This window comes from Pseudogymnoascus destructans (assembly GCF_001641265.1).
Source record: "Pseudogymnoascus destructans isolate 20631-21 unplaced genomic scaffold scaffold_5, whole genome shotgun sequence".
In the NCBI taxonomy this organism is placed as follows: Eukaryota; Fungi; Ascomycota; class Leotiomycetes; order Thelebolales; family Thelebolaceae; genus Pseudogymnoascus; species Pseudogymnoascus destructans.
In genome coordinates, this window is record NW_020167524.1 from 1617006 (window position 1) to 1638913 (window position 21908).

Here is a 21908-nt window from a genome sequence, read left to right on the forward strand (position 1 = left end):
CGACACGACAAACTCAATGATAACCGCGTGTGCAATATCTAGGCCGCGCCGTGCCCTGTCCGAGTATTGCATTTTGTCGAGTTAAGTTGTAAGATGAGACGGGATTCTTAATCAGAACAATAGAATCTACACGGATTATTCTCTACACTTCGTACACGTCATCAAGCATATTAAGGTTGACAAGAATGGTATTCTGGCTGCGGAATTACAGGAGCGCCGAGGGCCTGGCTAAGGACCAGGCTGCGCTGTGCTGTGCAGTACAGTCTCATCGATACTAGGACGGGAGCGTCTGGATGGCTGGATAGGCCGTGGCGGTCTCACCTGATGAGAGGAGATTGCGCGTAGGTGCTGTGGGAAAATAACCGTTGATATGGGGAATATTGGGTTTGGGACATATATTGATATTGCGTTGCTTCGATGCCATGTCGCGGGCTTTATTTACTTCCCAATCTCGGGGAGAAATTCGAGATTGCAAATATCTGATATCTGGCCCGATGGGGGTGTAAGACATGGAAAGTGCGTTCCTGACAGGTAGGTGAGGTGGTGGAGGTCTGGCCAGGGAGGGACAGGGGATTTTGGTTAAGAAGGTCTGGATCGTCAGCAAGAAGCAAGCAAACCATTACAAACTCCAGCACAGACAGCCAGACTCTTTCAATTGACACAGCCAAAGTCAAGTCAAATCAGCTCTTCCTCAACCACCACCACCATGCACCACCCCACCCTCCCCGCCCTCCTCACCCTCCTCCTCACCCTCCTCCTCACCCTCCTCCTCACCCTCCTCCTCACCCTCCTCCTCACCCTCCTCCTCACCCTCCTCCTCACCCTCCTCCTCACCCTCCTCCTCACCCTCCTCCTCACCCCCCTCGCCCTCGCCGACGCCTGCGTCGAATCCGGCCCCGCCGCCGAAGTAACCGCCGTCTCCTACTGTTGCGCCAAAGTCTCGGGCACGTGGTACCAACTCTACCCCGTTCAAGCTATCTGCGTCATCGCTGAGTATCCCGGGGCAGGGGGAGGGGTTAGGGGGTGTGGGGACGGGGACGGAGGCGCCGAGGACTACTATTGTTGGGTAGGTGGGGGGGAGAGAGGGAGGGGTGAAGGGGCGCGAGGAGAGAGGAAGAGATGGGGAGGAGAAGGAGAGAAGGAGAGAGATGACGATGAGAAAGGTGAAAATAGGAGAGGTAACAAAGTTTCGGGGAGGAAGAGACGCGCGATACGATGGCAGTGGCAAGGAGACAGCGAAGTCAGAGGTGTAGTAGTACGAGGACAGACAGACAGGCAGTGGATTGTACATTCCCCCCCCCAAAAAAGGCATTCGCAGTTCCAAGAACCATTTCCTCGAATGACCAAATATACCTACCCATCCCAGTGGTCCACGCATTTCTCCTGCTGATCCCCTCCAAACTCCCTGTCCTCACGCATTTCTCCGGCTGATCACTTTCAAACCCCTTGTCCCCTGACCCACTCACTCCTGTTCCCTCAACTACAGACTTTCTAGAATACTTGGCGCCAGCAGAGTGGATGTTGAGTTTGGGGATTTTAATTTACTATAAGAGAGCACAGCACACATTCTCGGGGTATTACCATACTATACCTTCACACCACGAGGCGGACATCAAGGCGGACAATTGAGTACTCCTCCGAGACTCGTCCCCCGGCTCGGCGTGATAAGAGCCGGGAACGGCATTATAAGACAGGGGCATCTCGCCGTCCTCCGCGAGGCGGGCCGCATTTTCAGCCTGCGTGAGAAGTGTAATCTAGACCGGTATTCTCCGCGGCGAGGAAGGAATTGATTTTGATCGTTTTTAGGCGGAGGTTTGCCGGGGGGGGGTTAAGTGGAAGGGGTGAGATACCAGCGCTTGGGCGCGAACTGTCTTGAACCGAGCGCCTGGAGCACGTCGATTGTGATTCGTGTCGATTCTAGCGTCCTAGCTCCTTGAAGCTTTGAGCTTCTTCGAACGTTGGTCTGGTGGGAAAGCCGTGCATTTTGCGGGGGATAATGGCGATGGGAAAAAAAATATATTAGGGGGGGTTGATGGAAGTATGGAGGGGATGGAGATACTTCCTGATTTGGCGGTTGATAATATAATCACTTTGTGTAGGGTATTGGATGCGACTTGGAGTATATTGGTACGCTACAATATTTATTCGTATATATCCTTTCAGCGGTTGTTTATTTGGTTTTATTGATTGTCTATGTTATTGGGGTCGTATTAAGAGTGTATTGTGTCTAGAGTTGAATAAAATCACGTCTGAAAAATTAAATATTATGGTAGATAGTGAGCAGAAAATAAAATAAATATATGTTGCAGTCGAGCGAAATACTACGAACAATAAACTATCTATAGAGCGAGTGCTATTGACCTGCATTTCCGCCGGTAGATAGCAGCTTAGGATATCTCGGACCTTTTACTCCAGACCAGGAATGGAAAGGAAAGCTCTAGGCCGTGGAATGATCACTCAAAAATATTTGACATGTATGCCATGATACAGAATGCATCTTTACACAATGTTGGTTTCCATTATGCCGCTTGACTACATCACAAGCTTTGCCGTCAATATATACATGTTGGCCTCATTCGACCAGCCCAGTACTGATCTGAAAGGACTCCCTCTATCATGATTCATTCCACCCTCCATTTACATTCCGTATCCGACCACCACACCCTTTCATGCTGCTTTAACCTTGTTCCATTCCATTCCTCCCTTTTCGACCCATGTCCGATGAATGAAAAACTCGAGATATCCTGACCAGCTCCCAAATCCAGGCAGTCCGCTCATCCCCAGATCGGCCGCCCAGTGCTGAACCCACCGATTCTCGGAGTAGGCTGCTTAAACTGCAATCCGACATCCCTCCTCAACTTATCACCCAGAACAGCCAAAGCCTTGACAGCTACAGACTGCTCCAGCGCGCGCGCCGGAAACACAACTAGCGCGACGAACATCGCATGCCTCCCAACATCCCCATAGAACTGCAGGAATCGCTGCTCCGAGTTCTCAATCATGGCCTTGAGCACCGTATACTGCGTATTCGAGGCCTCCTCCGGCGGCGTATCGACTATACTGGCTAATGTGCGCCAGTAGTTTGACGGCGACCACGGATTCTTCATCTGCGTCTTTGAGAAATCTCGTAATGCGATGGCTGCGTATCCCGCTCCAAGGCCAGTCATGCGCGTGTTATGGACCTGATCACTAACCCACTGCCCACCGTCCTTCTTCCACCCTAACCGCGCGCGTCCCTCCTCTGTCTTCTCGTTTCCGCGAAGCCCAAAGAGTACGGGGCATGAGACGCGCATCTTGCACATCAGGATGTCGACGAGAGATTCGTTGCGCCAGACAAAGTCTTTGTTGGCGAATATGGAAACGGCGACGACGCCGATTGGCTCGGCTGCCTTTGTTGTCACGCCGGCTTCGTCGATGAATTGAGCGACGACGGCTTTGGCGAATATGTTCATGAGGTAGATGAATAGCGCTGGGAGTTCGCCGTTGTTAACTGCTCCCTCCACTGGAGCTCTAGGGGTGACTATGACCATGTTTGGGTCCACGGGCGGGCTTTGTAGGCCTCTGAGTGACTCGAGAAGCACACTGTGGATCTTGCCTTTCTAAAGAACGTATTAGTCGCATGTTTAAACTATGCGATCCAATTTTAATAAACTTACGGGTATCGTCGTTGCTCCCCTCCCGCTCGTAAGCTGTCCGACAGACTTTCTAATTTCACGGCGCATCTCGCCCGTCTTCTTTTTAAGCCCTGGATCTCTCTTGCCATTGTCGATAATGAAGTGGCGTAGACGTTTTAGGTTTTGGTGTATTTCGAGGTATCTTTGTGCTCCCGGGAGGATGTATGGTGGGGGTTCGGTGCTTATCGTGATAGGCGCAGCTGCAGCTGGCGCTTGTGTCGCAGCCACAGGTTGAACTTGGGTTGTAGATGGAGCAGGTTGTATTGTTTGAGGCGCTTGTGACGCTGTTACCGGCTGTGTCACAACCGGCGCATCTTGAGGAACAGCAGCTTGCTGGGGAGCTTGGGGCTGCGCTACTGCCGGCGCAAGTTTTTGAGGTGGTTCTGGAGTCGGGGGAGTAGGTGGCGCTGGAGGAGGAGGAGGAGGTGTTTTCACGCGCGGAGGAAGCTCGGGGATTGGTACTGTCTTCTTGCGCAGTTCGATGATTCGGGCGCGGTCGTCTGCGAGTTCTTGTTCAAGTCTCAGACGCTCCTTCTCTTGGCGCTCCTCTTGTAACAATTTCAACCGCGCCTCTCGCAGCTGGTTGTTTTGGAATACGCGGATAGCCTGTTCGCGGACACGGTTGTGCTCTCTCAAAGCAGTGTCAAGCAGGTTCTCGTGGACTGCCTCAGGGCTCATTGAATGGCCATCGGGACTGGGAACGGAGCCGAAGGAATTGAAGAATCCCGACCTGGGCGGGGTGTCATCCACCGACCCTCTGAAATGAGCCATGTCGGCAAACCCAATGTGCTGTCGTTTGCCGTTGTGAAAGATGTGATGCAGCTTCAATGGAGGTGAGAGTCGGTAGGTGAGGTTGGTTGGCGTCCCTTGTTAGAACGCGTTTGGCACAGTATCGAAAAGGGTGGCAGAAATGTGGGACTAGTCAGACTATAGTGTGAGGGCGGTGTATCACGTGCCACTACCCCATTTACGCCCAACTTGGAACACAGCTCCCAGCTTACATAAGCTACTTTTTACCACTGTACAAAAGGCAACTAAGCCGCTTTCAGTTACGAAACAGGTATGTGAGGTAAACCCCATACCTCCCCGTACCGCAAGCAAACCCTCACTTTCTCTTCCGTCATAGCACCTTCCTCCTTCCTTCCTTCCTTCCTTCCTTCCTCAATACCACTCCTTCCACAGATACTATCCATCTCGATCTTCAGAGTCACTCCTTCAGAGCTCCAGATTCTACCCATCCCCTCCTTTTGCCAGCTATCCAAACAGCTGCCAAATACGTCACCAATTACAATACATTCACACTTCAAGCTATCAGGATCGTCATTCGCAACATATCTCAGCACTCCATCATGGAGCAGCAACCGCGGCAGCCATCCAGTGGCATCCTCGGCCCAACTGGCCGAAGGCTTCATATTGCCCATCGCAGAAGTCCATCAGAGTTGACCCCCCTTATGAGCATGTTCTCGTCTCCAGGCAGTATGTCATTCCAGTCTGTGTCGTGTGCGCAAGGGCAACTTAGCTGTCTCTCGCCATCAGGCAGTTTTTTTCTATTGCAACTAAGATAGAGTCACTAGCTAACATTATCTCAAAACGTAGTGGAACAACTTGCCATCCAACAACAGATTGAATTGCTACAGCAACAACAGCAGCAGATCCAAGCTACACACCAGCAGTATGTTAACATGGGAATGATCCCACCAACTCAGCACCTGCCTCCTGGTGGCGGTTTCAACCCCCTACAGCAGCAACAAGGGCCGAATATGCCTCCACAAAATGCATTTCAGTTTCCAAACCAGCCTCAGCAACAATTGGGTGTGCCGATGGGAGCTCCGACACAGCCATTGTCACATCGCCGAAATCAATCGGCAATGCCAAATATGGGAATGGGCCCTCCCCCAGCGCCCTCATCAGGCACTTCGGGGACGGGTTATAATGATTACAATCCACAACATGGGCGGGAGAACCAGTCTACACGCGGAGGCCGTGGAGGTGGCCCGCCCGGCGGTGGCCACCAACGCCGCCACTCGCTCGCCTTACCTGAGGCCAAGAAAGCGGCTGAGCTGGCCCAACAAAAACGCACTACGTCTGGCTTCCAGTTCCCAATCCCAGGGGCACCTGGTGCCGCCCCTGCAACTGCCGATGGCACCAGCCCATCAGATGACAAAGCAACCCCTCCACCACAACCCACAAGCACGTTCCCTGGTACTTTTAATGTGCGGGGCGGCCGCGGTGGAGCGCACGGGAGAAGCCAGAGTATGGCTGTCGGCTCCGCTGGCCGTGGTGCTGGCTCCATGCGTGGCGGCGGTTCCTTCCAGTTCCCAGCGACCACTATCAATGAGGGCGCGGCTACCAGCCAAGGTACGGACTTTCAGCGTAAGGGCAGTGCAGGACACGCTCGAAACTCGTCCAGAAACTTTGAGGGCAACTGGAGAAATCAAAGCATCTCGGGTCCTGGTCAGCCACAGGACCAACAAGCTCAGATGGGTAATTTCGGCCAAGGCCAAGGCCTTCCTCAAGCTGGAGGATTCCAACCAGGTCACCGCAACCGCGGAAGCGTTAACCAGCCTATGGGATCCGTTGGATCTTTCCAGTACAACGGACAGCCACAGTTGGTACAGCTTCCTCAGGGCCAGATGGCTCTGGTACAGCAGCAAATGTTCCCTGGCCAACAGTTGAACCCACTGCAGATGAACCAGCTTCAAGCTTTGCAGGCGGCCCAGATGAACAACCAGCATATGGTTAACATGCAGGGCGGCCAGCACGGTGGACAACAGGGCCAAGGGCAACAGCAACAACAGCAGCGCAAGACGCTCTTTACTCCTTACCTTCCGCAAGCCACTCTTCCAGCATTGCTTGGAGATGGCCAGTTAGTCTCTGGTATCCTTCGTGTCAACAAGAAAAACCGCAGCGATGCATACGTATCGACTCAAGACGGCATCTTGGACGCTGATATCTTTATCTGTGGTAGCAAGGACCGAAACAGAGCTTTGGAAGGCGACTTAGTCGCCGTCGAATTGCTTGATGTTGATGAAGTGTGGGGCCAGAAGCGCGAGAAAGAAGAGAAAAAGAAGCGCAAGGATATCACTGATACTCGTGGCGGCTCCAACAGTGGCAACGCAGAGAGGTCTCACCGTGATAATTCCAATGGTGACGATAACTCGAATACCGGCGAAGGCGGAATCCGACGCAGAGGTAGCTTGAGACAGCGCCCAACACAAAAGAAGAACGATGACGTCGAGGTCGAAGGCCAAAGCCTTTTGCTCGTCGAAGAAGAGGAGGTTAATGACGAGCAGAAGCCATTGTACGCTGGCCACATCGTAGCCGTCATTGAACGTGTTGCCGGCCAGATGTTCTCAGGAACTCTCGGCCTCCTTCGCCCTAGCAGCCAGGCCACCAAGGAGAAGCAAGAAGCTGAGCGACAAGCCCGTGATGGCAATTCTGGGCGCCACCATGAGCAGAGGCAGCAAGATAAGCCAAAGATTGTCTGGTTTAAGCCTACTGACAAGCGTGTTCCATTGATTGCTATTCCGACAGAGCAGGCACCAAGGGACTTCGTAGAGAAGCACCAGGATTATGCCGACCGTATATTTGTCGCATGTATCAAGCGCTGGCCTATCACCTCCCTCCATCCATTCGGCACTCTTGTTGAGATGCTGGGTAAGATGGGCGAACTGAAGGTGGAGACTGATGCCCTATTGAGAGACAACAACTTCGCATCGGACGAGTTCTCTGATGCCGTAATTAGAAGCATCAATCTCGATGAGTGGTCTCTGGCCAAGGAGGATGAAGCTACTATAGCTTCTCGTCGTGATTTCAGAGACGAGAAGGCCTTCACAATCGATCCTAACGGCGTCAATGAGTTGGATGACGCAATCCACATCAAGGGCGAAGTAGATGGAAAGATTGAAATAGGTATTCATATTGCGGATGTTGCTCACTTCATCAAGGCGAACTCGCTTGTTGACAGAGAGGCCAAGAAGCGTGGCACTGCAGTTTACTTGATGAACAGGTCGTGCAACATGCTTCCACCTAAGATTGCAAGCGATGTATGCTCTCTGATCCCAGGAGAGGACCGCCTCACAGTTAGTGTTGTCTTCAAAGTCAACACTCTCACTGGAGCGGTGGCAGATGATGATATTTGGATCGGTAAAAGTATCATCAAGAGCAGTGGCAAGCTTTCTTACCGCGAAGTCGATGCTGTTCTTTCGGGCCAAGGAAACGTTAAGCTTGACGGCATTAGTGATAAGGATATTCAGATACTGCAGGTTAGTACATCCATGCCAATACTTACTTGCTGGCCATTACTAACTCTTCTGAAAGGCTGTTTCCCGGAAATTCCGTGAAGCTCGTTTGGGCTCGGAGGGTGAAACGATTGCGCCCCTGCGGCTGATGTACCAGCTCGATGATGAGAATGTCCCAGTCGAAGCCAACATCTTTAATTCTACGCCTTCGCATGAGCTGATCGAGGAGCTTATGCACAAGGCCAACACCTACGTTGCCCAGAAGATCGCTCAGGGCCTCCCTGAGAAGGCACTCCTGCGACGACAAGGGGCCCCAAACCCCCGCAGGCTTCGGACATTTGCTGATCGTATGACCGCACTTGGGTACGAAATCGATACCACGAGCAGTGGCACGCTGCAAAATAGCCTTTTCAAGGTTGACGACTCCGAGATCCGTAAGGGAATGGAGACTCTTCTGGTCAAGGCCATCCCTCGTGCAAAGTATTTCATTGCAGGTAGGACTTTGGAGCACCTCCACCCTCATTATTATCTCAACCTTCCGCTGTACACTCACTTTACGAACCCGTCTCGTCGTTACGCAGACATCGTTGTCCACCGCCAACTTGAATCTGTGCTGTCGGAGGGCAAGATCGAGTATAACGAGGACATTGACGCTCTTGTCAAGGCTACGGAGTCGTGTAACACCAAGAAGGACTCCGCGCAGAATGCCCAGGAGCAGAGTGTCCATATTGAGTCTTGTAGAATCATGGATAAGAAGAGAGAGGACCTTGGAGAGGACCTCATTAGCGAAGGCATTGTCCTGGCCGTCTATGAGTCCGCATTCGATGTCTTGATCCCTGAATATGGTTTTGAAAAGCGTGTCCACTGCGATCAATTGCCATTGAAGAAGGCTGAGTTCCGCAAGAATGAGCGGGTCTTGGAATTGTACTGGGAGAAGGGCGTTCCATCTTCGGCATACGTTCCTGAGGATGAGCGCCCAAGACCTGGTGTTTCTCAGCGCACCGCCAATGCCAGTATTGCGGCTCGCGAGGCGGCCGTGGCTGAACGCGCAAGGAAGGATCGTGAGGAGGCCCAGCGTAAGCAGATGGAGACTGGAACCATGTCTACTGATGCCGTTGACGCTCTCTTCGACGATGATGATGATGAGAACGTTTCTGATTTGGCGGAAAGCGTCCAAGGCGTCTCCCTCGGGAACCGACCAACGCAGAGCGTTCCACCGTCGCCAACCAAGAACTCCTTGACTGCGAGCGGCGACCTTCACCGAACTCGTTCAGACTCGAAGGTGCCTATTGCGGAGTCGGCGTCGGCCAAGGCGGCCAGCAACAAGGAGAAGTATCTGAAGTTCTTCTCTTTGAGAGAAGAGAACGGAGAGTATATTCAGGATGTGAAGGAGATGACCCGTGTGCCTGTTATCCTGAAGACTGATCTTAGCAAGAGCCCTCCGTATGTCACCCTTTGATGTACTTCATTTTGAATTCCCAACTAACATTGTTGTAGTTGCCTTACGATCCGCTCTCTCAACCCGTACGCTCTTTAAACGGCGTAGCATGCCTCAACTGGCCATATAATAACGATACGCGATAACTATTCGCCGTCCACTCGTTTATACCATACACCCCCCGCGCTGCGTACGATGCAACGCGGGCGAATTATTAGCGCTCGTTTATAGAATGGCTGAACCAAACACTTGTTGTCCTATTGGAGGAAGGCAGTTCAAGTTTGTCAGAGAGGATGGGGTAGAGAAGACGGCCATACTATTGGGTTTGGGCTTTCGGACGGGAGTGGTGGAATAAAGCAATGTTGGCACAATATGGTGTTATGGAAGATGTCCATAGCAGGTGCCGTACTCTGGTCTTTCTCGCTATTAGCGTTGTGCATTTATACAAAGTAGCTTAAATCCAGTATCTCTGTTAGTCTCGCATCAACTTCATCTCTAATCAATCCAAATTGACTAGCCACAATTGGCCCCAAAGTGTTCGTTCTAGATAAACTGTTCGTTCTGGATAGACCATCTGCCAGGTAAGTGAACCTTCGGATGAAAACTGTTCCAGAGGCCGGTATGTCCTGTCATCCCTGTCTGTCCCGTGTGTTGAGCCTCAAATGTGAACCAAAACCGATATAAAACACTGACTTTGGTGGGTCTCAGAGACGGCTCATCACGATCCGTGGTGGCAGGGACCTTCAGGGGCCACCAAGGGCCACCTGCAGCCCGCCTAATTGGTCGCACGCCCCGCCATCATGCGAGGCTCCCACATCCCAAACAAGGCTGACTGACATCTCTGACCGCGTGCAGTCTCATCCGACCACATCTGAGGCCCATTGAGTTTCACAACGCCAAACGTCACCGCCGCGCTCGAACTGTCGCAGTACGGAGTGCGCGCTGCGTAATGCTTTCGTCTGCACACCTGATTCGGTGGGTGATTGGAGTTTGTTCGCATGCGCGCGGCCTGGGAAAACAAATTGCGCCCCTTGAGACCGCTGAGTGGCTGCTTATGAGGCCATCGTGGGTAGACGTGATGGAGAACGGAAGGTCGTCGTTCCTGAGCCCAAGGAGCCAAGGGAAGGGAATGGGGGGAGAGTGAGAGACGCCGGATAGACCGAGAGGTCTTCGTTCCGGGCTGGGCGGTAGGCTTTAATGGGGGTGGTCGCCCATATTTGTGTCGGTTCTTTTTCTCTCTCCCCGTCCGTCTACACATCGTCGTCACTCATTCTTGCGATACTCCAAACATTTTCGATTCTGTCCAAACAAGCGCTGGTTCTGCTTTATTTTATTATTATAAACCTTACACGACCCATTTTTGACACTGGCCTGAGTCCTGTATACAACCCTTTTTTTTTCTTCTGAGAATCAAACGGAGCTGGTCTTGTTATATAACCTTCATATTTTTAATATTCGAGAAAGAGGAGAAAGTTGTCGCTCAACGCCGGTCTATCTGCTATACACTTTGAATATTACTCATTACAATCCCGTTTCTCTTCCCTCAAAATGCCGAGCTTCAAGACCCTCGCCTCGGCCGCCACTCTCGGCCTCGCTGCCTTCGGTGCCGCCCTTCCCTCCGGCTCCTACAGCACTCTCAGGTCCCGCGCGCTTTCTAATGATCTTGCCACTGCAGCAGGCATCAGCGATGTCGACATCCTGCAATTGTGCGTTCCCCCTTCCCCACTTTCTTCTCCGTCCACCTACTAACATCCTCCAGCGCCCTAACCCTCGAATTCCTCGAAGCCGAATTCTACCGCAGCGGCTTTGCCAAGTTCCCAGACGCCGACTTCGCCGCCCTCGGCCTCACAGCTGAAGACCTCGTATCCCTCAAACAAGTCGGCGCTACCGAGCAAACCCACGTCACCACCCTCCTCGCCGCCATCTCCGCCCAGGGCGTCAAGCCCGTCGCCCCCTGCACCTACAACTTCGGCTTCACCACCGCCGCTAAGATGGTCGCCACCGCCTCCGTTCTCGAAGCCGTAGGCATCAGCGCCTACCTCGGCGCCGCCCCTCTCGTCGCCGCTCCCGCCATACTGACGGCTGCGGGCAGCATCCTCACCGTCGAGGCGAGACATCAGACTCTCATCCGCACCCTCACCAAGGTCGCTGCGGTGCCAAACCCCTTCGATACCCCCCTCGGCACGCGCGCGGTCTTCTCCCTCGCTGCGCCATTCATCACCGCTTGCCCTGACGGCTCGAACCTAGCCATCAAGCCCTTCCCTGCCATGACATCCACGACCCCCGCATCCGCCATCGTCGCCGACGCACAGCTTGCCGTAGCCAGCACTGCGCAGGGCGCAACGCACTGTGCGTTTGTGAACGGTGGCGCTCCTGGTGGAGCCGTGTTCGTCCCGCTTACGGGGGGGAACTGCCGGGTTCCGCAGATCTTGAAGGGGGATGTGTTTGTGTTCTTGGCGAGCGCGGGACCGGCGACGGGCGTGCTCACGGATGATATTACGGTTGCAGGACCGATGGTGGTGCAGATCTCGTAGAGCGAGATGCGCCACTGGGGGATGGGGGGAGGTTAGATGTTACGTTAGCTGTTACGTAGAGATAATGGAGGATTTTGGAGTGTTAGATTTTGGAGTTGGTAGGGTGGGAATTATACTTCTTCTTCTTCTTCAGTATCTGATGTGCCAAAGCGATTCTACATTGTGAACTATTATTATAGGAGGGGGGAAAGCGTAGGAGGAAGTAACCTCCCATTGGCTCCTTCCTTTTAAAATATTATGTTAAGATAAGTTACATAAAGGGAAAGAGCGATGGACATAGCTATGGCAAGGGAAAAAGGGAAGGAGCCAACATAAATCCGAATAAAATGCATGATACGGAATGGTATGTTAAACACCAGCAACGGCGGCGGCGTACCACCTCGGCGTACCACCTTCCACACACGATCTCCAACCCTGACAAAATCAAAAACACTACTTACCTAACTCCCCTCCACCCCCAACAGCTGCACAAATCACATCAGCGCACCACGATCATCCAATCCATATGTCCCTCGCATCGGCATCGTGAGATTCGGTTTTTGGGGGTTTTACCTAAAAAGTACGGGTCGCTTCCCCACTTCAGCCCCCTGATTACGTCTGCATCGTGTATGTGCAGCCGCGACAAGCCGCGCGCTGGGGGATGGGGCGGCCACTCACCGCTTTTAGAGGAGGAACTTATATTATAAGTAAGTTGTGGACGCGCTCTTGGTACTGTACGACGAGGCGCTACTATCGAGGCCGAAGACGTCCAGGCGCGAAATGGCACCGGGAGGGACTGGCAGGGTCATGCGAGGACGCAGGTGGACACAGCAAAAAGTATTTTTTTAACGTTTTTCATGAAGTTCGTAAGCTATGTACAGAGGACGGATCTTGCAAAGACCCTGACCCAGCGCCGCCCCGCATGCGCAACGACAAACTTTCATGCATTCTATACATTTCCCATTTCATTTCAGATATTCCGCCAGCCCCAGCAGCGTGAAAGCAAGTTGATATCATCCGCAACCCAGCGCCGACCCAAACTCGCAAAAAGACAAACTCGCAAAAAACGCACGACAAACAATCAGACAGGCCTAGCTAGACGCGCACAAAGCATCTACCACCAGTCACCCTGGTTGTGCATGGCGTCGGCGACCTTGACGAAACCAGCGATGTTGGAGCCGGCGACGAGGGATGGGAACTCGCCCTCGGCGCTGGGGACGTACTCCTGCGCGGTCTTGAGACCGTTCTGGAAAACATCCTTCATGATGTCCTTGAGCTTGTTGTCGACCTCCTCGGTGGTCCAGCTGATGCGCTGCGAGTTCTGGGCCATCTCGAGTCCGGAAACAGCGACACCACCAGCGTTGGCGGCCTTGCCTGGTGCGTACCAGAGAGCACCGTTCTTCTTCTCCTTGCGGGTAGCCTCGAACACGTCGATGGCCTCCTGGGTGCAACCCATGTTGGAGCCCTCAGCGATGAACTTGGCGCCGCTGGCGACGAGAGCCTCGGCCTCCTCCTTGGAAACCTCGTTCTGGGTGGCGCAGGGAAGCGCGATGTCGACCTTGACGTGGGTCCATGGGCGGGCACCCTCGATGAACTCGTACGAGGCGCTCTCAAACGAAGACAGAGACTCGCGCTTGACCTTCAGTGCAGCAATGGCCTCAATATCCTCGGGTGTGAAGTACTTGCCCTCCTTGGCAATGAGCGAACCAGCAGAGTCGGACAGCGACAGAACGGTGGCACCGAGCTCAATGGCCTTCAGCGCAGCGTACTGGGCGACGTTTCCAGATCCGGAGATGGCGACGGTCTTGCCCTTGAACGAACCCTGACCGGCGTACTCAATCATGTGGTCGACGTAGTAGACGAGACCGTATCCAGTGGCCTCGGGCCTGATGAGAGATCCACCCCAGCTTCCTCCCTTGCCGGTCAGGACTCCCTCCCACTTGTTGCGGTGCGCGCGGTAGGCGCCGAACAACCATCCGATCTCGCGTCCGGAGACACCGATATCGCCAGCGGGAACATCTGTGTACGCGCCAATATGCTTGCTCAGCTCGCGCATGAAAGCGACACAGAACTTGCGGATCTCATTGTCCGACTTGCCCTTGGGGTCGAAGTCTGCCCCACCCTTGCCACCACCGATGTTAACTGTTTCATGACGTCAGCGCTCTGTTCTTGGAAGAAAGTTGGTCTTGCTCCGGTTTCCGCCGAGTGGGGAAGCGGGTCACGTGCGAATGGGGCCTGACTTACGACCGGTGAGAGCGTTCTTGAAGATTTGCTCGAAGCCGAGGAACTTGAGGACCGACAGGTTGACGGTGGGGTGGAAACGCAGTCCACCCTTGTATGGGCCGAGGGCGCCGTTGAACTGGACACGGTAGGCGCGGTTGACCTGGGGCTGGAGCTTGTCGTCTTCCCAGACGACGCGGAACTGGATGACACGCTCTGGGATGGAGACGATCTTCAGGGCGGTTTTGTATTCGGGGTGCTTCTCGAAGAGGGAGGAGTGCTCGAGGGTAGAGGCCAGCTCTGAGGGGGAAAGTCAGTTGCAATTCGATTTTTTCGGGCGAGGAAGAGGCATTGATTGTGGGTGGCGATTTGGGCAAGTGTGAGGGCAGGCTGGACATACCATTGTAAGCCTGCTCGAACTCGGGCTCGTGTGCGAGGTTAGACATGTTGATTTGAGGGTTTGGAAGGTGAGATAAAGTTGTAAGTGAGGATTGATGTCTCTCAATTGTCCGTCTCTATAATATCACGGGTTGGGTATATGGCAGGTATGTCAATGGAAGAGAGAATAGTTTTTGGTTTATAGATGAAGTGGACAGAGGAGGATGAAAAGAAGAAAGAGAAGATGGTTGTGGGAAGTCTTGGTCTTTTTATCTCTAGGAGCCCTTAGGAGGAAGACGGAAGGAGAGGACAAGAGCGTGGCGGGTTCGGTGGGGTAGCTCCGGATGGAAAGGGTAGGGGGTAGGGGGGGTAGGGGGAGAGTGTGGGTGGCAGAAGAGAGTGGGGAGCTTGATTTCTTTTCATTGCAAGGGTTTGGTCTTCTATCTCGTCAAGATAGGGCCTTTTTCGGTCGAGTAACAGGCACGACTAAGAGAGACTTTGGAGGAGGGCTAAGTCGGACTAACTCGACGAACAGGGTTCCGGTGTCGATCGGGCAGTCCCCACACTCTATCCGCGGCGGCGGGTAAAAGTATCTGTCTGTCGGGTACGGTTCGCCGGCGAGGGCGTTTTCGGAGGTAGGAGAGTGGAGGAGAATTGGTGCTGGTGTCGCCACGGGGAAGTGCTCGTGTCAGTTGCGTCTAGCCGCTGTAGAAAGGAATTTCTCCTCGGCGAGCCGAGGATAGAACATACACGAGGATAGAACACACACGACAATGGACACAACAATGCTGCATCTACGGTCTCGCACGCATCCCCCAGCCATACCCCATACTTGTACCCCATATCCCCCATCTTCCCATCTTCCCATCTTCCCATCTTCCCATCTTCCCATCTTCCCATCTTCCCATCTTCCCATCTTCCCATCTTCCCATCTTCCCATCTTCCCATCTTCCCATCTTCCCATCTTCCCATCTTCCCATCTTCCCATCTTCCCATCTTACAACTACACCGAGCACATACAATATACTGTACAATACGGTATCCTCAATCGCATCCCCCTATCCCTCCCCTCCGTCCCACCACCACCAGGAAATAAGCATCAAACCCCCTCCAGTCTAAATCCCCGCCCCTACCCCCATGTAACTCCGTACTCCGATCGGGCACCTCCATCCCCCCCCTCCTACTGGCCCGCCACCACCATGACCGACATGTCGATGTCGTCCCTAACCCCCCCCGGGCCAAAACCCTGCATTTCCTTATCTCTCCCTCCCTCTCCCGTCTCCCGATTGGCCTAAACCCTCTCAGAGATAAAGGTAGTACACTATATCGCCACAGCCGACGTTCTAGCGCGCTCCCTGGCCTGCGTGCTCGCAGCAAGCAGAGGGGTCTTCAAATCTGGGCGCTAAGGCATGTGGCGAACCCCTGTTTGCGCCCTCGGTCGGACACGCGGCTGCGCGTGCGAGGGGTGGGGATGACGACGGTGGCGGTACGGGGGGTTTACTGTACTGTAGGCATGTATCTCTTCCTTCTGGGTTCCTTGGAACGGGGAATGGGAGTTGGAAACTGCTGCGATCTGAGTTGGTAGGGCATAGGCGGGTGGGAAATGCCAATGCTCTCGGCGATGGGAGATGGGAGATGGTATGGGATTGGGGGAGAATGTTGTTATGTGATGTGTGTATGTTATGAGATTATGAATTATGAGGGGGGGAGGTTATTTGATGTGTGTATGTTATGTGTATCTATAATCTCATTGCGCTTCTCGGCCACAGTGACATCCCCAAATTACTCACTGTGCCCCGCGACAATCCAACCAATCACATTTCTCCCCCCCACCTCGCCTAACCACAACTCATAAACCCAGCGAGAAGGAAAAACCGGACATCCCGCCTCTGCGACTTCGGAGCTGTCCAAATCCGGCTGGAACACAGGCGCGCGGGCGGCCAAGACCTGAGTCATCTCCATTTCTCACGCCGGAGCAGAGATAGAGAGGGGACCTTTCGGGTGAAGTCGGGCGGCCCTTTAATTTCGGATCTTTCTTTTCTTTCCTTTCTTTTCTTGCTTGCCTACTCCGCAAGTTTTGGCCCACGGACTTGTGGGATTCGGGGCTTTGGAGAGCGAGCGGGTTAGAGGGGGACGAGGACGCATGGATGGATGGGGGTTCCGAAAGGGAAGGGGGATAGGAAATGAAGATGGGTTGGAGGGGTATGGGGGAGGTAGATCGGATTTTGCTTTGCAAGTTCATAAGCTAATAGTAAGTCTGGAGATCAGAATAATATCAGACAATAAGAATACCAGGGCGAGCCATTTATCAGAACTGTAGCGATACGCTGATGGTGACACCACCAGAGACCCCATGTGCGCGCCGTCACGGCTCTGAACTCGAGGATAATAGCCGTAAGAAGAAGCGGATGCTCTTAACTTAGTTGGGAACCTTGCCACCACTGGTGAGAATTAGGAATGCCAACAGGAAAACCACGGTGACAAGAGATTCTGTGACAGGCAGTATTCTCGTCGTGGATGCGAGACTTCACTCCTCCGAGTAGCCCCCACTCCCTTATCCCACACCCAAATCCCGTTCCTATATTTTCGAAAGAAAGCAAAAAGCCTCACGAATGCACCCTTCCTCACGTCTTTCCTAAGGCATCAAGGGTAGCTCACTGGAGTTTTATATATAGATAGAATTACCACGATTTTGGACTCGGTGCAAGGGTTGAGTTGTAGAAATGATGGATGCGATCACTTAGTAAGTGGCTTACATGTTATATTGCTCGTAGTTTGGGAAAGCCATCCTGTCTGAAATGTAGCCATAAAACAAGGTGAATCTCATTTCATGTCCACTGACTGGGTGGTATGGATTTGAAACACACCCCCTCGTATGCCAGTTTCCAACGCGGCCCGGCGTGAATGACACAGGAATCTAGGATCTTTGGCTAGAAACAAATCGTGATCTACTTACGGCACTTCCAAACGGAGAGTTTCTGGGGCGCAGCGTAGTTTATTAGGACGATGCCCTGGATGACGCTGACGTGGACAGCAACCACAATGGCAACGCCACCTCACCTCAAGTTGGTACTGGTGAACCAGCTATCAGCCTCAAGGTTACCTTGAAGTACGATGATCCTGTTCGGGCGAGCGTCATGTCGTAATGATGGATTGTGCTGGGCTGACGACGACAGAGGTGCGGTAACGGTGGGGAAGCGGTGACAGAAGGATAGTGACAGGAGTGATTCGGTGACAACCCTGCTTCGCATACTGCGTGGAAATCGCTTAACATCGTGACTTCCCCTTGCCTACACTGCTTGGCTTGGGTTGTCTGGTAAGTCTAGACATTTCGTAGACGTGTAGATAAAACATAGGAGACCTCCATTGCTGACTATGTTAAGCGGGCCTCCGCAGGAGCTCGAGAGTGCGGGCGGGGGTCATGCGGGCAGCGTGACCCCAGATAATGTGAGTTTGGGCTTCGGCAGTGCATCCAGTCTCAGGGAATGGGGATTATATCCGTCAGATGCAGTCCATTTAACAGGCGGAAGCGAAACACGACGAGCACGGCTGTGTTAAGGAGAGGAAGAAAAGGAGCTCAGCATCATACGTAGGGCCCCGTACAATAGAACAAAAGCCCTTCATGAATCTTGCTTAAATAAATGAAGATAAAACGATTTGAGTCTGGCCGATATGTTAATGAAATTTGCTCGAAGGGCTGAAGTGGCAAGGCCACATAAGACTTGAAGGATACCCGTTTGAGACGAACAAGTAAAAATCTCATCTGGTGTAGGTCCCCTTGCGATAGAAGCAATCAATGGAAGTAGAAACTAAAAAAATGTACATTCTTGGTTGGATACGCACTATTAACGAGAGGTACATTGGTAGCCTGCCCCTGTTATGAGCTCCTAAACAGTCTAAAGTAAAACTCGTGAAAGGCTCTCTGACACAGCTTCCAATGTGAGACGGTCTTATCAGGAGAGATGCCGTCCTTGAAATTTGTACGAGAACTTGATGGATATATGGGATTTTTGCCCATCAAGGAAACGGTTGAAACGCAAACGATACATTGGCCTTGTGACAGGAGAATAAATAGAGGTTTCCTGAGATACAGTTCTGCCCAACCCTAATTTTGACCTCTTCGCAAGTAAACTCTCCTCTGTGGAATTACAAGAATGAAGATAGAGACACGGACTCAAGCCTTCTCAGTTGCACAATGAATAAACCCTCGGTAGGAACCCCCATCGAAGAGAAGTCTGACCATGGACAAAACCCCTACTCAAAGAAACGTCTGAGGAACTATCCGGCAGACTGAATAAAAGGTATTCTCTGCGTCCAGGGTGCCTCGTAAATGCAAGCTATTAACAACGAGAGGCGAATGAATGAGAACTATAAAATGAAAGCGATTCAGGGGATGTAAAGATTATATCCAACTGACGAGACAGAATAATACCCGAATAGGGGGGGGGGATGAGAATCATCACCCCATACTATGAACTGGCGAGAGAAAGGAGACAAGGCAAACACCTGATTTTTGGCAGCTCAACGAGGGCTCTCCTGAACTCCTCTCAGCCACGGCAACATTGCCGATCACGGAGACCTATTTCGAGGATTTGAAAACACAAAAAAGCTGCAAATGCATACCCACCGACTGGTTTAGATTAACCTCTGAGAGAATATATCGTACTGCTAACCCCACCTCATCCCCGGGTTGATCCCCAAAGCAATACGGGCCACAATAGCGGTGAATCCGGCGAAGAAAGTCAGCCCAGTGACTATCACCACAGCCCAGCACACCTCCCACCTCTCTGAGCTAAGAGAAATAACCAGTTAACTCCGCACCACCACACAAAGTCCGGGCCAAATGAATCCCATCAAATCACCGCCAAAAGCGCCAATCGACCCTGCGTCGTAGGCAGCCTGCAACCACCCTGCGACCCCTCGTGCCCTGGCTCGGCCGTTCCACTGAACCCTAACCGGAAAGGTGAAGGGAAATCGGGATCTGGCTTGCGACCTGCCTGATGACCTCTCAGACACGCTGCATGCCGCGTATGCATGGATGCAGCAGTTGCACCGGCAGCGAGAGGACGGCCGAGGGGGGCTGTGCAGGGCTTCGGGGAGGGAGCGGATACGCTTACTACACCCACTTCTGGAGTATAACCAGTGGGTATGGGTGCACGGCAGGAGGTTTGGGGGATTTGGAATGGTATTGAGATACTGAGGTGGCGCACTTGCGCATGTTTTTCATGGGTTTGGATTGTCATGCAAGTAGAGCGATGTACTGTACTTTGAGGGGGTTCGTGATGGGGGAAGGGGCGAGGGGGGACATCGCAATCAAGTTCAAGTCCGCGAGTCCCGTTGTTTTGGTTAAGAAACGGCACTATGCAACTTATCGCATCGAGCGTATTTGATGTCGGAGTCCTCGCGGATCCTTGCGGGGAATACTTGTTCCGCTCTTCCGAACATACTACTACCCCCCTTATTCGGACGTCGGGCAACCATTTGAGACAGGATGAGATCCTTCAAAGCAACCGCTCTTCCGCCTCAACGGTACCCAGCCCTCGGCTGGCAGCGGAAGAGGCGCGGAGAGCTGCGGTATCGAACCCACTGATGGCTATCGGATGGTACGGCATAGGAGGTAAGGTCCGGTGTCGATCGCATGGTCGAGGCCAGCGATCTGCGAACCGTTACGAGCCTTTAGGGGCGGACTGTCGGACAAACCACCACCACCCCTCCAAGTCAAGGCCGCCACATATCTGATCACTCAACAAGCAACCTGGTAACCCCTCCAATCCAGCCAAGAGGGCCGGTGCCTACCTCAACGACATGTCAGGTCCCCCTCCTCAGCCCGCTGCCAGTCGGCCCTTCTCCACCCGTCCAGCACGCGTCGGAGCCAGAGAAACGTCCGCTACATCACGTAACTACCTAACTTTAATCTCTGCTCCCACCGTTTTGGTGGCGTGTCAGTGTCAGTTGGCTATGAGTCGCGCCTGCCCGCAGCGTCCGCCACGTTAGATTAGAACAACTACGCGCGGCACTTCCCGTGCCCAGTCGTCCGGTAATAAGGGAATAGCAGGAAGCCCGAGCTGCGAGGTACCGTGATAATACGACAGGAGTGGATAGTATCCTCACCTGCAAATGGCGATGTACAGACGCGCACGTTTTGCTTTGCGATAGAGGGGCGGGGAAGAGTGTTGCTGAAGGATTAGGAAGCTTGCTTGCGCGTCTTATCCTGATTAAGGGGTCGAGCTCGTTCATGATGCAGCTCTCACGAAAAAGCGGGTTTGGCAGCCGTTCCCAATCCTTGCAATCCTTTCGCTTGCTATAGATAAATCGATCATTTCCGCGTTTCGCGCGCGAGGCGGCTGGGGGCGCCAAATATAAGTTGTGTATATCCACCTTTGAAGGAAGGTGGGCGTAGGGTGGAGTTTGACTCTGCCGCGGAAGGTGAACACATGGAGAAGGGGTATTCATATTTTGGGAGTGTACGAGAGTAGCTGTGGGAGGGGACTGGAGGGTACTTACTATTGTAGATGTGCCCGTGAACAAGAAAGTCCCCTATATGTCAACAAATATCAATAAACTTCACGATCCTACCTCACCAACCCCCTCCTTATCCCTCCCCCCATCCCACACCGATACCCTTATCCCTATCTCCTCCCAAATAGCCACCTCCTACGCGCCGATAACCCCAGCCGCCGCGCCAGCCCCCTTTTACCCGCGCGACCCGCCCAAACACAGCCCCCTCGTGATTTACGTACACCACCACCACCGACAGTGGGGATGGACGAGCAATATTCCTCAATTTGTGTTGTCATATGTTGTCTGTGTCCCGTGAAGCGCACAGAGGCCGAAGGTAACGTCTCCTCGCCCGCTCTGCTGGGTCGCTGCTGCCATCGCGGGCGTGAGGTGGTGAGAACCTAAAGCTGCGTGCTCGCTTCGTCATCCAATTCGATAGACATGACGCGGTGCTTGACCTCGCACCCGAGGGGAGGGAGAGTTGGGACGAAGCTGACACAGTTTCTTGGCAACAACAAGGTCGTGAGATGAGAACTGGGGTTGGGGAGATGAATTGACGTGAAAGCTGCAAAAGATGTGGTAGGAACTCGACAGAGAGGGAAGGTGGTGTGCCTACAAGTACCTATCTTGGGATGGAGGCTCCTTAGGTTGCTGTTTTGGTAGTGCTCCCCCCTAGTCCCATTGCCAGACGTCTAATAATGGACGGCTGGCTTGGTACTAAAAGGGCTGACATGGTGACCTGCAATTCGCGAACGCCGTCTGCTCCTTTCGACGAAAACGGAACGAAGGGTGCGCCTCCTGCCACAGAAGAAATCACCCTGGTATCTGGAAGGAAGGGTCGCGATCGAATCACAGCGCCAGGCGGGAGAGGCTTTGGGAGAAGCCGCTAAATGCAGCGGTACTGTAATGTACGGTTCCAGCGTTGCACCACAACCACGCTGACTGG

At 53.1% G+C, this 21908-nt stretch overlaps 7 protein-coding genes across 7 annotated transcripts; 4 read left to right on the forward strand and 3 right to left on the reverse strand.

Moving 5' to 3' along the window:
* Positions 1-706: 706 nt before the first annotated feature.
* VC83_02726 (uncharacterized protein) lies at positions 707-2225 on the forward strand (the record flags this gene model as incomplete). The annotated part of the gene is made up of 2 exons (XM_024466382.1): positions 707-1015; positions 1071-2225. The coding sequence occupies 2 exons, from the start codon at positions 707-709 to the stop codon at positions 1251-1253; spliced, it is 492 nt and encodes a 163-aa protein (XP_024326328.1). The 3' UTR covers positions 1254-2225.
* A 269-nt stretch (positions 2226-2494) lies between these two features.
* VC83_02727 (uncharacterized protein) lies at positions 2495-4559 on the reverse strand. Its single transcript, XM_024466383.1, has 2 exons — positions 3657-4559; positions 2495-3599 (listed from the first exon to the last, which is right to left on the reverse strand). The coding sequence occupies exons 1-2, from the start codon at positions 4443-4445 to the stop codon at positions 2775-2777; spliced, it is 1614 nt and encodes a 537-aa protein (XP_024326042.1). The 5' UTR covers positions 4446-4559; the 3' UTR covers positions 2495-2774.
* A 189-nt stretch (positions 4560-4748) lies between these two features.
* VC83_02728 (uncharacterized protein) lies at positions 4749-9880 on the forward strand. The gene is made up of 4 exons (XM_024466384.1): positions 4749-5150; positions 5271-7939; positions 7995-9358; positions 9413-9880. Exons 1-4 carry the CDS (start codon positions 5024-5026, stop codon positions 9450-9452), a joined length of 4200 nt encoding a protein of 1399 aa, XP_024326366.1. The 5' UTR covers positions 4749-5023; the 3' UTR covers positions 9453-9880.
* Positions 9881-10201: 321 nt separating this feature from the next.
* On the forward strand, positions 10202-12292 carry VC83_02729 (uncharacterized protein). Its single transcript, XM_024466385.1, has 2 exons — positions 10202-11059; positions 11113-12292. The coding sequence occupies exons 1-2, from the start codon at positions 10902-10904 to the stop codon at positions 11885-11887; spliced, it is 933 nt and encodes a 310-aa protein (XP_024326367.1). The 5' UTR covers positions 10202-10901; the 3' UTR covers positions 11888-12292.
* A 319-nt stretch (positions 12293-12611) lies between these two features.
* On the reverse strand, positions 12612-14838 carry VC83_02730 (uncharacterized protein). Its single transcript, XM_024466386.1, has 3 exons — positions 14487-14838; positions 14111-14386; positions 12612-14008 (listed from the first exon to the last, which is right to left on the reverse strand). Exons 1-3 carry the CDS (start codon positions 14530-14532, stop codon positions 12981-12983), a joined length of 1350 nt encoding a protein of 449 aa, XP_024326134.1. The 5' UTR covers positions 14533-14838; the 3' UTR covers positions 12612-12980.
* A 74-nt stretch (positions 14839-14912) lies between these two features.
* Positions 14913-16426, reverse strand: VC83_02731 (uncharacterized protein; the record flags this gene model as incomplete). Its single annotated transcript, XM_024466387.1, has 2 exons — positions 14913-15124; positions 16255-16426. 2 exons carry the CDS (start codon positions 16424-16426, stop codon positions 14913-14915), a joined length of 384 nt encoding a protein of 127 aa, XP_024326133.1.
* A 3399-nt stretch (positions 16427-19825) lies between these two features.
* Positions 19826-20226, forward strand: VC83_02732 (uncharacterized protein; the record flags this gene model as incomplete). Its single annotated transcript, XM_024466388.1, has 2 exons — positions 19826-20081; positions 20138-20226. 2 exons carry the CDS (start codon positions 19826-19828, stop codon positions 20224-20226), a joined length of 345 nt encoding a protein of 114 aa, XP_024326136.1.
* Positions 20227-21908: the final 1682 nt, after the last annotated feature.

Coding starts and splice junctions, on each gene's coding strand:
- VC83_02729 (XM_024466385.1), top strand. CDS start 10,902: ATGCCGAGCTTCAAGACCCTCGCCTCGGCCGCCACTCTCGGCCTCGCT. Junction 11,060..11,112: donor GATGTCGACATCCTGCAATT/GTGCGTTCCCCC, acceptor AACATCCTCCAG/CGCCCTAACCCTCGAATTCC.
- VC83_02730 (XM_024466386.1), bottom strand. CDS start 14,532: ATGTCTAACCTCGCACACGAGCCCGAGTTCGAGCAGGCTTACAATG. Junction 14,387..14,486: donor GTTCGAGCAGGCTTACAATG/GTATGTCCAGCC, acceptor TTTCCCCCTCAG/AGCTGGCCTCTACCCTCGAG. Junction 14,009..14,110: donor CAAGAACGCTCTCACCGGTC/GTAAGTCAGGCC, acceptor GTCATGAAACAG/TTAACATCGGTGGTGGCAAG.
- VC83_02727 (XM_024466383.1), bottom strand. CDS start 4,445: ATGGCTCATTTCAGAGGGTCGGTGGATGACACCCCGCCCAGGTCGGGA. Junction 3,600..3,656: donor GGGGAGCAACGACGATACCC/GTAAGTTTATTA, acceptor TACGTTCTTTAG/AAAGGCAAGATCCACAGTGT.
- VC83_02728 (XM_024466384.1), top strand. CDS start 5,024: ATGGAGCAGCAACCGCGGCAGCCATCCAGTGGCATCCTCGGCCCAACT. Junction 5,151..5,270: donor CATGTTCTCGTCTCCAGGCA/GTATGTCATTCC, acceptor CTCAAAACGTAG/TGGAACAACTTGCCATCCAA. Junction 9,359..9,412: donor GATCTTAGCAAGAGCCCTCC/GTATGTCACCCT, acceptor ACATTGTTGTAG/TTGCCTTACGATCCGCTCTC.